The sequence below is a fragment of the Polypterus senegalus genome, chromosome 14, assembly GCF_016835505.1.
Source record: "Polypterus senegalus isolate Bchr_013 chromosome 14, ASM1683550v1, whole genome shotgun sequence".
NCBI lineage: Eukaryota > Metazoa > Chordata > Cladistia > Polypteriformes > Polypteridae > Polypterus > Polypterus senegalus.
In genome coordinates, this window is record NC_053167.1 from 72,308,098 (window position 1) to 72,324,363 (window position 16,266).

General features: G+C 38.3%; 1 protein-coding gene and 1 long non-coding RNA gene across 4 annotated transcripts in view; one reads left to right on the forward strand and one right to left on the reverse strand.

Annotated features, from left to right (window-relative positions):
* LOC120514434 overlaps positions 1-16,266 on the forward strand; it is an 82,017-nt gene that overhangs the window by 30,426 nt on the left and 35,325 nt on the right. The window lies entirely within an intron of this gene.
* brdt (bromodomain, testis-specific) overlaps positions 1-16,266 on the reverse strand; it is a 48,364-nt gene that overhangs the window by 10,655 nt on the left and 21,443 nt on the right. For both annotated transcript variants that reach the window (XM_039734813.1, XM_039734812.1), the window contains exons 9-12: positions 1,910-2,100; positions 1,099-1,388; positions 754-867; positions 535-666 (exon numbers count right to left, since the gene is read on the reverse strand). In XM_039734813.1, coding sequence (XP_039590747.1) covers positions 535-666; positions 754-867; positions 1,099-1,388; positions 1,910-2,100 — 727 coding nt within the window. The remainder of the gene's footprint in view (positions 1-534; positions 667-753; positions 868-1,098; positions 1,389-1,909; positions 2,101-16,266) is intronic.

Genomic DNA, 16,266 nt, shown 5'->3' on the forward strand with positions numbered 1-16,266 from the left:
AAAACTAAACCAGACAGTCCTATCTAAAACATTAACATTTAGGTTGTTAGTAGTAGTTTACTCATAAAATCAATTCACACCCTTCCTGTACTTCATCCTATACACCCTTAACATTAATAAAAGCACATCAATGTATTCAGTGCTTATGTGATCTGTTCACCAACAGTTCACACTATATTTTAAAATTGCCAGTTGACAAAAAGAAAAACTTTCTATATAAAATACACGTATAAGCAAACATAGTATATAAAAAAAGACAGATTACCAGTCATGTTACACTTAAAACATCAACTATAACAAGACAAATGAAAATACTCTAGTACTAACAACTAAACTATTAACACATCATAGTAAAGAAATAAAACACAAAATAATTGAGAAAATGTGTCATAGGCACTGTTGCAAATGACCATATCCTGAAAAATATATACATCCTTGTAATTAAACTTTAAAGAAGAATGGCAAAAAGGACCAAGTCCTTGATAGTGTGTATCTATGAAGTTATACAGAATTTTGCGAAAGCAGACATCTAACCTGATTCAGAGTCACTGCTATCTGAACTGCTTGAATCACTATTGGTGTTGCTGCTAGAATCTGAAGAGCTACTGCTCTCACTCAGACGACAGGGTCCACCTATTGCTTTAATGGCCTCATCACCTGGACATGCTGGAATAAGATGAAGTACACAGGTTAGTGCTTGATTTCAAATTTAATCACAAATTAATTTTATTGCATCATTGATGATAAACATACATTTCTTTTTAGAATTCTGAACAGAAATTAATTTTGAGTGGACATCCTGCGATTGCTGCTCAAGGTCTTGATTTTGTTTCAGCTGACTGCTTTTCTTACACTTTGACTTCTGTCCTGCACAACAAAATAAAACATAATTGCAACACTACTGCCTTCAGGAGGTACTGGACAGCTGCAAGTTACTTAACTCCCTGAACAGACCCTTGCATAAAATAAACAAGAAAATGTTTATTGTATCTTGGCAGTGAAATAAAAGTGCCGATTTCACACAAGACAGTACAGTAATTCTTAATGCTATTGTTTTTACATCACAACATTGCACAGAAGTTTCAGATAAGCACATACCACTTTGTTTTCTCGGTCTTTTATTTAAGCAAGTCATTACATAGCTCTCCAGAGCTCTCAGAGTTGAGGGTTTTAACATTTCAAAGTCAATTTCAATCTCTTTAGGATTACAGTCTTTTAAAGATGGTTCTCTTGTCCGGATTATGTTGACTACTTTCCCAATCTTGTCACCAGGAAGCTTATTAATATCAAGGCTCAGCTGCCTTTTCTCCTCGTACAACATTGGTTTTGCTGTTTCTTCACTTGTTGAGTCAAATGACATTTTAGCCACAGTGCTTTTTATAGTTTGTCTAAAAAAGGAAAAATAAACCCACAGATTATATATAATGAATTTTAAGTTTTTTTTTTCTTTTAAACAGGATCTTGCATCCAAATAACTAACTAGATTGCTAAATTATTAAAAAAAAAAAAAATCAGAGTACACACAAAGGAACTGGGTACATTCTTAATTTCTTCCAAATATTTAAGCATAATATGCACTCAAATAAAATAAATAAATTAACTAGTAAGTATTCCAAGGCCTGCAAAATATACTAAAAACTGCAAAAATTATCTAAAATATATGACCAGACAATACATCCTTACAGACAAGTACTGCAAAATTTCAAGGAGCTACATTAAAGACTTGCTTTTGACACTTAAAGCACACATATGTACCTTAAATATATCACCTTTTTTACCGAGTACTGCACTAAAATAACCTTTTGCTGTTTACTAAATGAAAAAGGCATAAGTGGGTAGATCAAAAGGATGAAAACAGGGAGGTGGTGGAGGGGTTATTTCACTTGAAGAATGTAAAGGATGAAATTACCTTCCATCAGTTCTTTCTCTCAGCTTTTTATTGTTTTTGGTCTTTTGCTTAACTTCACATTTTTTCTTTGATTTGGTTTTTCTGTTCTTTATTTTTTCTTTCTTCCACCTGTCCTTTAATTTCTCTTTTCTTTTTCTGGGTTTCGGTTTGATCTGCACTAGGAGTTGGAGTTGCTCACGAACAGCTTTTAACTGTAATAAAAACAATAAATATGACTTGCTCCTCTTAAATCATTGCACCATGCTAATTCAGTTTAAGGTCACAAAGTGTCAATACTATGCACAGTGTATGACCAAACCTGGTCACATCACCAGCCCTTCAAAGAATAAGCATAACAACTCATGACATTCCCAAAAATGAAGTATTACACTAATTGGGCTCATTTTAAATACAGTGGTACCTTGGTATACATCCTTAATCCGTTACAGATCCTTGGACTTATACCAAACAAATTTTTTCCACAAGAAATAAAGGGAAAATGATTAAATCGTTCCCATGAAAAAAATCCTTTCGTTATTGGCATATTATACATTGATGGGGGTGTATAAAATAATTTAAACACGGCTTAATATTAAAATACATAAATATAAAAGCAATTAGATGAAATAAATGAAAATTTAACCTCACTTTACTTCTTAATAATGTCTTTGTTTTTCACAATCGTAGATACCGTCGTTCTCGGCATATGGTATGCAGCCGGCATTTCCCGGATACTCATGCCACCTTCATACTATTAAACAATCAATTCAAATTTACGTGAAAAAACACAAAATCACGTGAAAATTCAGAGTTATAGCGCGAGTTGTTCACTGAATGCCAGCAACTGGCCTACTGACGCTCGTGGGCAGTCGTGACATTGTCTCGAGAGAGGTAAACAAGAGTAGTGTAGTGTTCTCTAGACTGAAGTAGCGACAACATTCAGAACAATATTTCGAATGTTGTTTATTTTGAACCATGTTTTAACCAACTCTCCATACAGCGTGCCTTCTAAACCACACCCCTCCCACCGGCAGTCATAAGTCTCAAAAGACGCATACCATAGCAATCAACACCCGAACATAAAGCAATGGACAAAAGCATCATTGAACAATCATAAAACAGGTAGCACGTGGGTTGTTCACTGAATGCTTGCAACTGCCGTACTGACACTCGTTTGCAGTCGTGGCTTTGTCTCAAGAGGGGTAAACAAGGGTAGCATGCAAGTCGTATTCCAAACAAAGGTCGTATACCATGCAAAATTTCTCATGTCCAAACAGGACATATACCAAGTTGGACTTATTTTAAAGAGGACTTATACCAAGGTATCACTGTACATCAGTTAAAAATGTAGATGATTTACAATATGGAATACTATACTTAACACAAAATATAACTCCATACCAAAAGATTTTCTATGAACTTTAATCATGTCACTTATGGGTTCTGTAGTAAATTTGAAACAATGTTCTGCTTTAACGATCACTGAAAAGTATTTTGGGTTTGTGTTCCACAAAAATAAAACAAAAAAAAAAAGTTAACACCTTGATTTTCGGCATTGCTATTTTATTCATTTGATCATTACCATAAAAGGCATTCACCTCCTTCTGATCCAAGTTGTGTCCTCTTTCAGAAGAAGTGTTTGAACAGAAAGCCCTATGATGGCTCAGTGTCATTAATATGAAGGGAGAACTGAAGCTTAACAAAACACTGTACAATCCCTCTTAACTGGCCTCCTCGGGACAGGACCCATGGCCGGTTGCTGGTTAATCCAACGCATACCTATTTTCATGTAGAAAAATAAAAAAAGGTATGTACTGTACCTCTTCAACGTTCCTTAAAACATATGCACAAGGCTTCATCCACAATTTTGCACACTGTTTTTTTTTTCCTCGTACAACGACTGGACAGTGTGGTGTAGCAGGTCCATAGCTTAAGTCAAAAAGGCCACTTTTTAAATAATCGCCGCACTCATGGCTTGGCATGGGGGCGTGGTACGTGTGGCCGATCGATCCTGGGGAATTCATGATGCTAAAGAAAGCGGTCGCTCCAGCTCAGCGATCATGGAGCTGGAGTGACTGGTATTGAAGACAACTGGCCGACGTGGAAGCTTTGGGCTGCTTTAGCCCCAGCATGAGCGCTCTGGCCGCTGGGGAAAGAACCCAAGTCTCAGTCTTGGTGGAGCCCGACCCAGCCAGGGATCTTAGGGCTACCATACCAGTGTGGAAGGCAGCTGCACCTGCAGGTAGGGTGATTTCCCTGTTGTGAAGCCCGATGGGAGAAGCAGGGGAGACAGGTAGAAAGAAGGCACTGTGGTTTGGATTTTAAGAGACCGCTTCCAGCCATAGTTTTAACCTCGTTTGCATTGTTTTTAAAGGACTTTTTTTTTTTTTTTTACTAATGTATTTCAACCTCCACTAATTCACTCATTTTAATGGATTATTTATTTAAAGAAGACTTTTGATACACTGCACTTTAAACACAGTTTTGTTGTTTGCTGGTTTAAAAATATATCTCATCTTCCAGGAAAGGAGGAAGTGCATACATATAATATCAAGAACTCAGGATAACAAAAAAAAAAATATTTTAACAGGCCGGTTAATGCGAGGCCAGTTAAGAGGGAATGTACTGTAGTTAAATTTTAACAATTACATGCATCATCAATACCAGAAAGAGAAAATATCTACAGATCATCCAAGACTTCTACTTATAAATAAGAAATTTAATTTTAGTGCATTGTAAAAAACTAATCGGAGCAGACATTCTGTTTACAGGGTTCAGCCTGTATTTTCAGTCAACATGGCTTCTTGGAAACGGTATACAAGAGGCCAAACAGAAAAGGAGTTAATTGGATCTCAGTCTGGCTAGCACTTTACACCTTACCTTAAGTCTGAATGTTGATCCTGAATATATATTGCAATGAACAAGGTCAGAGTAGCACAAAAATTATGGAGGTAAGGTAGTTATACTTAATAGTCATAGTGCCAGAGGGTGGCGATGTGTTAATCAGCAAATGCAAGTAAGAATTTCAATGTACGCTGTAAACATTACAATAATATGACTATATTATATACAAATACTAGCAGAATACCCGCGCTTGGCAGCAGAGAGGTGAAAAGGAAACATTTTAATAATGTTAAAATGATTGACAATGTAATTGTTTTGTCATGAGTGTTGCTGAGATATATATATATATATATATATATAGTATATATATATAAATATATATATAGATATATATATATATATATATATATATATATATATATATATATATATATATATATATATATACATATATATATATACATATATATATATATATACATATACATATATATACATACACACACACACACACACACACATACATATACATACACATATACATATACACATTTTTATTATTTAGGGAGAAAAAAAATCCAAACCTACATGGCCCTGTGTGAAAAAGTAATTGCCCCCGAACCTAATAACTGGTTGGGCCACCCTTAGCAGCAATAACTGCAATCAAGCGTTTGATAACTTGCAATGAGTCTTTACAGCTCTGGAGGAATTTTGGCCCACTCATCTTTGCAGAATTGTTGTAATTCAGCTTTATTTGAGGGTTTTCTAGCATGAACCGCCTTTTTAAAGGTCATGCCATAGCATCTCAATTGGATTCAGGTCAGGACTTTGACTAGGCCACTCCAAAGTCTTCATTTTGTTTTTCTTCAGCCATTCAGAGGTGGATTTGCTGGTGTTTTGGGTCATTGTCCTGTTGCAGCACCCAAGATCACTTCAGCTTGAGTTGACGAACAGATGGCCGGACATTCTCCTTCAGGATTTTTTGGTAGACAGTAGAATTCATGGTTCCATCTATCACAGCAAGCCTTCCAAGTCCTGAAGCAGCAAAACCCCAGACCATCACACTACCACCACCATATTTTACTGTTGGTATGATGTTCTTTTTCTGAAATGCTGTGTTCCTTTTACGCCAGATGTAACGGGACATTTGCCTTCCAAAAAGTTCAACTTTTGTCTCATCAGTCCACAAGGTATTTTCCCCAAAAGTCTCGGCAATCATTCGAGATGTTTCTTAGCAAAATTGAGACGAGCCCTAATGTTCTTTTTGCTTAACAGTGGTTTGTGTCTTGGAAATCTGCCATGCAGGCCGATTTTGCCCAGTCTCTTTATGGTGGAGTCGTGAACACTGACCTTAATTGAGGCAAATGAGACCTGCAGTTCTTTAGACGTTGTCCTGGGGTCTTTTGTGACCTCTCGGATGAGTCGTCTCTGCGCTCTTGGGGTAATTTTGGTCGGCCGGCCACTCCTGGGAAGGTTCACCACTGTTCCATGTTTTTGCCTTTTTCTGGATAATGGCTCTCACTGTGGTTCGCTGGAGCCCCAAAGCTTTAGAAATGGCTTTATAACCTTTACCAGACTGATAGATCAATTACTTCTGTTCTCATTTGTTCCTGAATTTCTTTGGATCTTGGAATGATGTCTAGCTTTTGAGGTGCTTTTGGTCTACTTCTCTGTGTCAGGCAGCTCCTATTTAAGTGATTTCTTGATTGAAACAGGTGTGGCAGTAATCAGGCCTGGGGGTGGCTACGGAAATTGAACTCAGGTGTGATACACGACAGTTAGGTTATTTTTTAACAAGGGGGCAATTACTTTTTCACTCAGGGCCATGTAGGTTTGGATTTTTTTTCTCCCTAAATAATAAAACCATCATTTAAAAACTGCATTTTGTGGTTACTTGTGTTATATTTGACTAATGGTTAAATGTGTTTGATGATAAGAAACATTTTGTGTGACAAACATGCAAAAGAATAAGAAATCAGGAAGGGGGCAAATAGTTTTTCACACCACTGTGTGTATAATATATATATACGAATCCCTTCTCGATCATGGTGGTTGCGTTCCAGATCCACCTGCGATAGGTGAAAACCCATGAAGCAGAAACCATATGTTTGTATGGTTATTTTTATATATTTTAAGCCCATCTAAACTCTCCCACACTGTTTATAAATATTCCCCGCACAGATATAAAGCATAAACCCTTTATATTCTCTTAGTTATTAGGTAAGATTCGTTAAATTATGTATGTAAACACACTGTTTATATACTACTCAAACATATGTATCGTATATCATTGAGGAGTTTTATTTAATATGTAATACAGTTTTAAACATATTGTAATTGATTAGGAAATATAAAAATACAAAGTGAAAAATATATAACATGTAAATGCTGTACACAAAAACAAAATGTTAATTTTAAAGATACTGTGGAGCGTCTACGATATCACAGATGTTACAGCCATTACGATAGACAAGCCACTGGCAAAAAAATACCTACAATGCAAGAAAAATTGTATAAAAATGTGTGTACAGTTACAAACATACATACAAGTACGTAGAAAGTTAGTTATGGGTACTCACCAACAATGACATTTACTGCACTGTCACAGCTCTTCTAAAGGAGCCTCTTCAGGCAACGGTGTAGCACCGCCGCCGTCATCTGGACTTTCTTCTTCCACTAAAGGCATTCTAGGCAGTGTTTTGCGGGTGAGGAACATCGTGATGGGCAGTTGCTGGCGCTGCTTTTTCATTTGTGTAAAGAGGTTCTTATACACTTCCGTGGCGCGTCAATACCATTTTTAAATTGCAAAGAACAAATCATTTGCTTAATTTTCTTTGAATTTTTCAAACCAGCCCTTGCTGGCAGTAAATTCACCGTTCTCACTGGGGGATTCAGCAGAAGTTCCAGTTTGAGGGTCGTCGTCTAGAGCATCTCTGGCATCCGCAAACCTATCAAGAAGTTGCTTGGCCTTTTCTCGGATGATATTGGTGTCCACGGGGATGTTGTTCTTCCAGCAGTCTTCGATCCAAATCCCTAAAGCAGATTCCATCTGGACTACTGCCTTATTACATCCACTTACAATTCGTTTCGTGCCCTGGTTAAAGGACACTGCGACCGTATATCGTATGCTCTTTTCATCCTTCTTAATATAACGAACCGTGGACTTGTTGATGCCGTAGTGGCGTCCTACAGCAGCGTAGCTTTTCCCTTCAACATGTCCAACAATTTTACCTTTTCAGCAATTGTTAGCATCTTCCGTTGGCGCTTGGGCACGGCCCCAGAAGCAGTAGCAGATCGTTTTGTAGACATAACGAAGGTCTTGACTACAGTACACACAAAGAAACATGTTGATACCGAATGAGCGAGACGAGATACCGGCTTTAAGCAAAATCAAATTCTGCGCTCCCCGTCGCAGAGCCAATCAGCACCCTGGAGCTTAACCGTGTGCTCTGATTGGGTAGCTTCTCAGCCATCCGCCAATAGTGTCCCTTGTTTGAAATCAAATGGACAAACCAACAAAGGAAGCATGTACAGTACACGTACCAGAAATAAAAAGACCACAGACATCCGCGAAGCAGTGAAAAATCTGCGATATATTTACATATGCTTACATATAAAATCCGCGATAGAGTGAAGCCGTGAAAGTCGAAGCGCGATATAGCGAGGGATTACTGTGTGTATATATATGAATGAGGAAAATCCGTATAGTATTGTGACTGGGGCCACCAATGATTCACCATGTCAAACGGCAGCAGTGCAAGGACAGCTCTACTGCATCTAGTGAACAGTAAACTAAGTGCAAAACAATTGATTGCCCTCTGCATGATCAGGGTTACCACGTACCACGCTTGTCACACAATGTTCAACATTTAACACTGGGCTTTAATCTGCTCTTCCTCACTCTCTCCAGATCTGTCTTCTCCAGATCGCGTCTGACACAGAGGTGATTCTGAGCTGCCGGTGTTCTTCTAATCCAGGGGTCCCAACTCTGCAAGTTTTTCTTCTAACCCTAGTCTGAATTAGTGACCTGTTTTTGCTGCTAATTAACTTGTTTTTAATTAATTTTAATGACTTACTCTTGAAGACTCAGACCCCTTAATTGTTTATTTTTCCTTAATTAGCTGCCAAACATTGAGATACAAAATGAGCCAAAACATGACCAGCAAACTGTGTCCATCATACAAAATCTGAAAATAATGAACGATAAAGAAAGCTCGGGTACCCAAAACATTTTAACAGTGCTCTCAGTAATGAGAAAATCAGCAATTTCAGATATGTATGATATTGCACAACAAGAGCAGCATCAAGCCATGGAATTAAAGAATGAGTTTAATTAGAGACATGGCACCTAATTAAGCAACTGATTGGAGTGAAATTGTTTGCCGTTTGAGGCCATGACTTACTTGGTTTTCTGTTGGATCACTCATTTCACATTTCATTTCTGTTTTGGTGCCATTTAAAGAAAAAATGAAGCAACTCAGAGGGATGAAGAAATTCAGGGGAACAAATCTTAAAAAATTCTGAAGACGGGAGCTAAAGCAGGAGGATCACCTGTGCCATGTCTCCTAACAGCTCTTATTCTGAATGAAGATTTCAGACTGTACCTGCCTTCTCTATACAGTAATAAAAGCACCTGTATTTTCCTTGAAAACCTGGACTAATTCTCCTGTCTCTTGTGCAACTCTGTGACCCAAACTTGACAATACCTGTATTGAAAAAGTGCTTCTTAAACATTAAGATCTATTTTTTTTTTAAGCTAGAAATACAAGTATGAACACAGAATGAAAACGAGACATTAGATGGAGTTGAAGGTGAGATTCCAAAATGCTTTTGCCACATTATTTTTCTTTATTCCAGAATTAACTTTACCCAGAATCATTTTTTTTTTTGTTTATACTGATGCCGTTTCTCACCTTTTATTTGTTCAACTCAAAGAAAACTTTGACAAGTGCTTTTCATGACACGGAATTTGGCTGTGTGTATGATGTCATGCCTTGCACGCTCTCCGAGCCAGCCTGAGACTAGAAACTTTTCAAAAGACTGTCACTCTTTGAGACGTGTTGCAGGGTTCCGGAGACCCGCCGTGGCAAGTGTAGGAGTGGCCTTAAGTCTTTTTTACATTGCATTATCATCTTCAGTGGCCATTTTTGGTAAAAAAAAAAAAATAAAAAGTTTGTTACAGTAGGCCCCCGCGAAGTCACGTTTCAAGGTTTACGGATTGTTCCTTAGAACCTAACAATTAATTGTTAGTGGAAAGCGCAAATATCCTCCGCAATTTTTTATGGCTTTTTTCATGGCAATGCTGTGCTGTAGAGAAAACTGCGGTTTGGGATGGTAAAGGTAGCCAATATAATTTGAAACTACAACTCCCAGCAGTCCCTGCAGTGGATCTGATTAGTCTTCTGCTGAGAACAGGAACCAACCTGAGGGAAACACGGTTTGGGATGGTGAAAGTAGCCAATCCGAGAGCATTATTCATTTCTCCTTGCTGCTGATCGATTGCTGCCCTATGAAGCGACTCCAGCTGAGTGTCTATATTTTTCATTTTGTTATACTTAAACTCACAAGATGTTGTCGAATTGCCCTGCACCTTCTAAGGCTTCTGGCACTGAGCCTAAGCGGCAGAAGTTTAAAACAGACCAAGAGAAAGTTGAACTACTGGATTTGCTACAGGAACTAAAAAGTCATGCTGCAGTAGCATGTCGCTATGGCATTAATGAAAGCGCCACATGCTACATAAAGAACGAAGCAGTGATCTGGAGTACCGTATCTGTAAGTTTCTGTGATAGTGCCAAAAAGGTAACAACCGTAAGGAATAAAAATATCGTCAGGACGGAATCTGCCTTGGCATTGTGGATCACCAACTGCAGGAAGAACATCCCATTGGACGGTAACATCATCCGTGAGAAAGCACAGAAACTGTACCAGCAGTTCGCTACAGGAGACAATGTACCAACTTCCCATCACAATGTTCCTGAAACCTATAAAGAAAAGCCAGCACGAAACCCCACCAGAACAAGACCCGTCCAAAGATACGACGACTCCTGAAGAGGTGCCACCCGAGGAGTTTTAAATCCTCTGCATCGTACTGCACGGCTACTTCATCAATATCATTCATCATTGGTGAGTACCTGTACATTTTACTGTATTTTAATTGAAATTAAGTATTTACTCTACTTATAACAAAGAAAACGACGGTGCATACCAAAGAAAACGTGCTTGCATGAATTACAGTATGTATAGCGGTTACATAAGTATTTTACATTCTAGCACCGTAGGAGACATAGCAGTACAGTACTGCACAGCAGACGGGTTTACCTTTACATTCCATTTTTAGGTAATGTATTAAGGTAATTTTTTAGGTAATGTATTAATGTGATTAAGCTGCGTTTGCAATGAAATTACAGTGCTTTGGGGGCATACTGTATTTAGGATTTAAACTATAAAAATAGGCATTTAAAAGGCATTTTTAACCACATCCAAAAGTCACCGTGTTTCACAATTCGCAGGTGCTCTAGGAACGTAACCCCCGCGAATTTTGGGGGTGTACTGTATACTGAGATTTACATTTCATTAAAACAAGATTCATTTAAAAATGTTTTATGAACGTTTGTCCAGGCCCACAAAAAGTATTCATTATAACAGGATTTAACCTGTGTGTGTGTGTGTGTATATACAAGTCTGAAGCCAGACGAAGTAGGGCTTGCAAATCTGTTCAGATCCCCCAGGCTACACCCAAAAAGCCCAACAAGGCTTTCCTAAAGAACTACATTTCCCTGCAGGTCTTCAAAGTGGCTCCAAAACCCACAGGGACTGCCACCTAGTGAACTGGGGGAAACAATATCCTAAATATATCATTCCATAATATTGCCATCCCTGCTGGGTAAGGACTCCAGTTCAGCTCTAGCCGAGATGCCAGTCCCAGCATGACCTCTCTAACAGACATATAAACTCACATACACACAGTATACATATATACATAAAAATAAATAAACCTATGTAACTAACACTAGCAGATGCATGACATACCTGATGATATAAAGAATCCCAATTCAACTGTGGTTTGTAAGAGCTCTAGGGCCTTAGAAGTGGATTAGAAACCACTTCAGCTAAAGGTTTTCAGGAATTACTTTTATAATGGCAAGATGAGCCTCCAGACCTGTGTTGCAGACAAAGTCAGTTTTTTTTTTTTTTTAAGGAAAAAGTTGGACATTTATACTAGGATTGTGTGATATAAACGGTACTGAAAAAGTAAAACAGTCCATAACCAGCATTTCTATATTTTCAGTACTGGACGGAAATGGTAGTTTAAACATCCTTGCACTTAGCTATTCCATGTAGCTTGATATATCCACCCACAGAAATTTTGAGACACTTCATCTTTTTGAGTAAAGTTAATATTTCACACTTAAATTGGTGTATTTATTGAAGAATATAAAACACAACATACATCTGTGCCCCTTCCATAATCAGAATATCCTCTACATACTACAACCTTCCAAATACAAAAGGAAACAGAACCAAATTCACTGTGAGAAACGTAAAATGATACAGAAATATAAAGCATGGGCAACTGTATTCATGACACTGTAGACTTAAAATTCACTGCTTATGTGCTGAAATGTTAAAGACTGACTGAGTATTCAACTTGCAATACTTGAAGACAGGATCCACTGCTTGTCAGGAAAAAAACCAAAAAAAACAAAAAAAACTTGCAGACCAGGGTCCATGTATCTTAGCTTTCAAGAACTGATGCTGATTTAGAAAATGCAAATTTACAAGTCAAGTAAAATTACATTTATTCCTTTTGGTTAACTTTACACACTTAATGAAACTTTTCAAAACACTAGTGGAAGCACCAAAAACCTTTTGGGCACTTTCAGGGAGTATATAACATCTCTAAATTCAGATTCTTCCTCTTAACACCAACTGCTGTCAGTCTGAAAGTATGTGGAGACTGGGGTTTGACGACAACTGGTACCACTGTACTTGTTTAACTCAGTTTATGTAATATGATGCAATTCTGCTTGCACTAAGCAAATGTATTCTTCTTTCTACAGCCAAGGTCTTAGGTAGTGGATAGAAGAATAAAAATTATGGTTACTCAATAAGTTTGGCGTTCAGTTTGCAGATCCTTTAGGTAGAGAAGCTGGTTTTGCAAGTATCAGGTTTTCATCACCCACATACCATTTAAAACCTTTTCTACAGACCAGTTTAGAAACATTTTTGTTCATTCAAAACCCGAATCAACTTTAGACATTAAAGTTTCTAATATTGTCTCTTTCGTTTGTGTGGCAACACCTTGTTCTTGCATCTAGTGCCATTAGAATAAAGCTTGCTTCTACCCACGCTGCAAGTAGCACAACTGATAGGAAACGAGCATCACCCACTTCATCAAGAAAGCATTGTTCTTGCTTGGGTGCCTGCACAGTCTCTGTTGCACCTTCCAAAGGTGCTTAGAAGTCAATTGCTCAAGGCGTATTCTAAGAAAGAATGTACACCAATTATCAGGCAAATGTTCATTTTTTACATATACCAGGTACAAAGAGAAAACAAAAGAATTAGATGCAACTGAGAAGGAAAATTTCATGTTTTCTTGTGCAAACATGACTAAATAAAGAAATCATGAAAGAGAAGACACAGAAACCAAAAAACAATGCCTTCTTTGTGGTAAACATATGAAATGCACTTTTGTCAATCTATATATGGATTTTTTTCCCTCTGCCACTTCAGCCATTTCCAAAATAATTTTTCTAGCCTTGAAAATGTGAATCTTTACAGGCTGTCTGGTCTAGCTGGCTTATTCTGAATGTTATCCCTGTTGACAAATGTTATACACAGTACATACTGTATGAGCAAAATGCTGTATCTGATGGTGCCTTTTTAGATTTTAATTTTAAGATGAAGAAAATGGTCTTGCATTTACCCAGTTTTCAGAGATTGTTACAAATGTCACATTTGGTTCCAACAGCGATTTTGATGCAGGGAGTGTAGGACAGATTGATATCACCAATTTTGCTTTGCTTTTGCACAAGTCTTTTGCATAAGGAGCAGTTCCTAGAAACTTAACTTCAGCGCAAATGTCAGTTATCTCCTATCAGGTTCTCTCTGAAGTGCAGTATTGGGGTCTCATCTGAATAAGACTGATCAGTCACAGTCAATAAGACATCCAGAGATGTCTCCGTGATGCACCATTTAAACAATTGGTTTGTGAACAAACAGCCACAACACAAAAAATGGCAACCTTGGACAAAACTTTGCACCAACCAAAAAGTTGAGCTGATGTGCACCCGAAAAAATCAATGGCAAAATGTCCACTCTTTATTTTAAAGCTACACAAGCGCTAGATCTGTGCTCACTAAATTTTTGCACTGGTCATAACTCTGCCCCTAAACCATGACCCCTGTTGCCCAGGGTATGGCCATAACAAAGGTTATAGCAAACCCTTTCAAGTTTAAAGGCAACTTGGGGCTGGACTGGAGGAGTGAAGACAATCTATATAAACACCACAGTTGAACTTGGGTGCTATGAGTTTTCACCTTGCTAAAATAAGGTGCACAAGCAAGACTATACTTAAAACCGTTCGTCTTGCTAAAGATGGGAATTGACTGATCACCGACTTCTACTGCTACCCAACAGACACAACTTTTATGCTTGCATAAACATAACAGAGGGCTACAGTATGTGACACCTCCAAGACAAACTGCAGTAACCACAAACAACCACAAAGTGCGACCCAGGTAAAGGAGAAGAGCACCTGATCATAGAAAAGAAAAAAAAAGTGTATGGAACATTCTTCTACTGCCAGAGAAAGCTGACCCACAAGGACTTGAACAAAGCAATGCCCACATTTGGAGTCAATAAGGCCGCCCACATCATAAGTACACCTCTGCTTTGATTCAGAGAACCATTGACTGTAACTGGAAGATAGGATACAGCCAGCTAACATTCTGGTTATTGATATCAAACAGAAAAGTAATAACTTTTGTGAAGGTTAAGTGTTTAGTTGTACAAGTTTCTCTTCCTAAATTCAGTATGAGTACACACAGCAGCTTCACACATATGCACAAGTTTAGACTGGCTGTGAGCAAATCAACACTAACCACCATGGTATGGATACTAGAAACAATGCGTAGATAAAAAACTTATCCATCTTGACCTCATTAATTGAAAGATAAGAATTCTTAAGTTATTTTCCTTTTTCTATAAGATGGAAAAAGTCCAAACTAAGCTAGTATTAATCTGTTTTGTGCTTTCTTATTGTCCTTTATTTATCCATTAAGTAATATTACGACTTAAATGAACCATGTCTGCCATATAGTGAAGTCATTGTAATTGAGGCAATGCGAGTCTGGTGTGGGTCACCGGTATACATACATTAAATGCCAGTACAGAGAAGCTCACACTGATTTTTAAGTCTCAATGGCCACACACCTTGTCCAAGTAAAGGGAGGTGATGCATGGCAGATGTATAAGAATCACATACATGGCACAGTGTTGATCAAAAACCTACCTTAAAGGGCTCTCAAAGTCAGAAAACATTGGACCAGGTGAAACAACAATGAAAGATTACTATTTACAAGGCATTTTTATCTCCTTCATGGAAGAAAGAAGTACAAACCATTTGCAGAGAACAAAACAAAGACATGACAGAGATGAACGTGACTTTGCTGACGATGCCATGATCTTTGCAGAGTCAATGGAGGCTCTCGAGAGGCTTAATGAGGTGTCGAAGTGTCTGGGCTTGTGAGTGTCCTGGATAAAAAACAAGATCCAGGTCTTTAATAACCTCTTAGGCACAGCCATCATCAGTGTTGTCTGTCTGAGGAGAGAGTGTCAACCTTGTTGAGAGGTTTACTTACCTCAGCAGTGACATTCTTATCTCTGGTGAAGTTAGTAGATGGATTGGGAGAGCATGGGGGGTTTATGATGCTGCTGGAAAAGGGTGTGTGGCGCTCCTAAAATCTATGCAAAAGGACTTAGGTTCAAGTCTGTACAGTCCTGTCTTGCTATATGATTACAAGACATGGACACTATCCAATGACCTGAGACAAAGACTGGACTCCTTCGGTACAGTGTCTCTTGGGAGAATCCTTGGGTACTGCTGGTTTGACTTTGTGTCAAATGAGCAGTTGCTCACAGAGTCCTGAATGAGGCACATTACCTGCATTGTGAGGGTGCATCAGTTATGGCATTACGGCCATTTGGCACAATTCCCCAAGGGTGATCCAGCTCACAGGATCTTCATTACTGGGGACCGGAGTGGCTGGACAAGGCCAAGGGGACGACCATGTAACACTTGGCTACAGCAGACAGATGGTTATTTCCATTGGATTGGACTAGACTGCGTGTTTGCCCTTTGGGGTACCTACCAGGATCCTGAGGTGTTTTGTTGTGTAGTGGTTTTTTGAAATTCTAGGACATTACAGGTCAAATCCCGTTATAGAGAATACCACAGTGATGAAATTTTCAGAACAAATACCTTTTGTGGCCCCAGACAAATGTTCATGCATCATCATATTAAAGGAATTTTG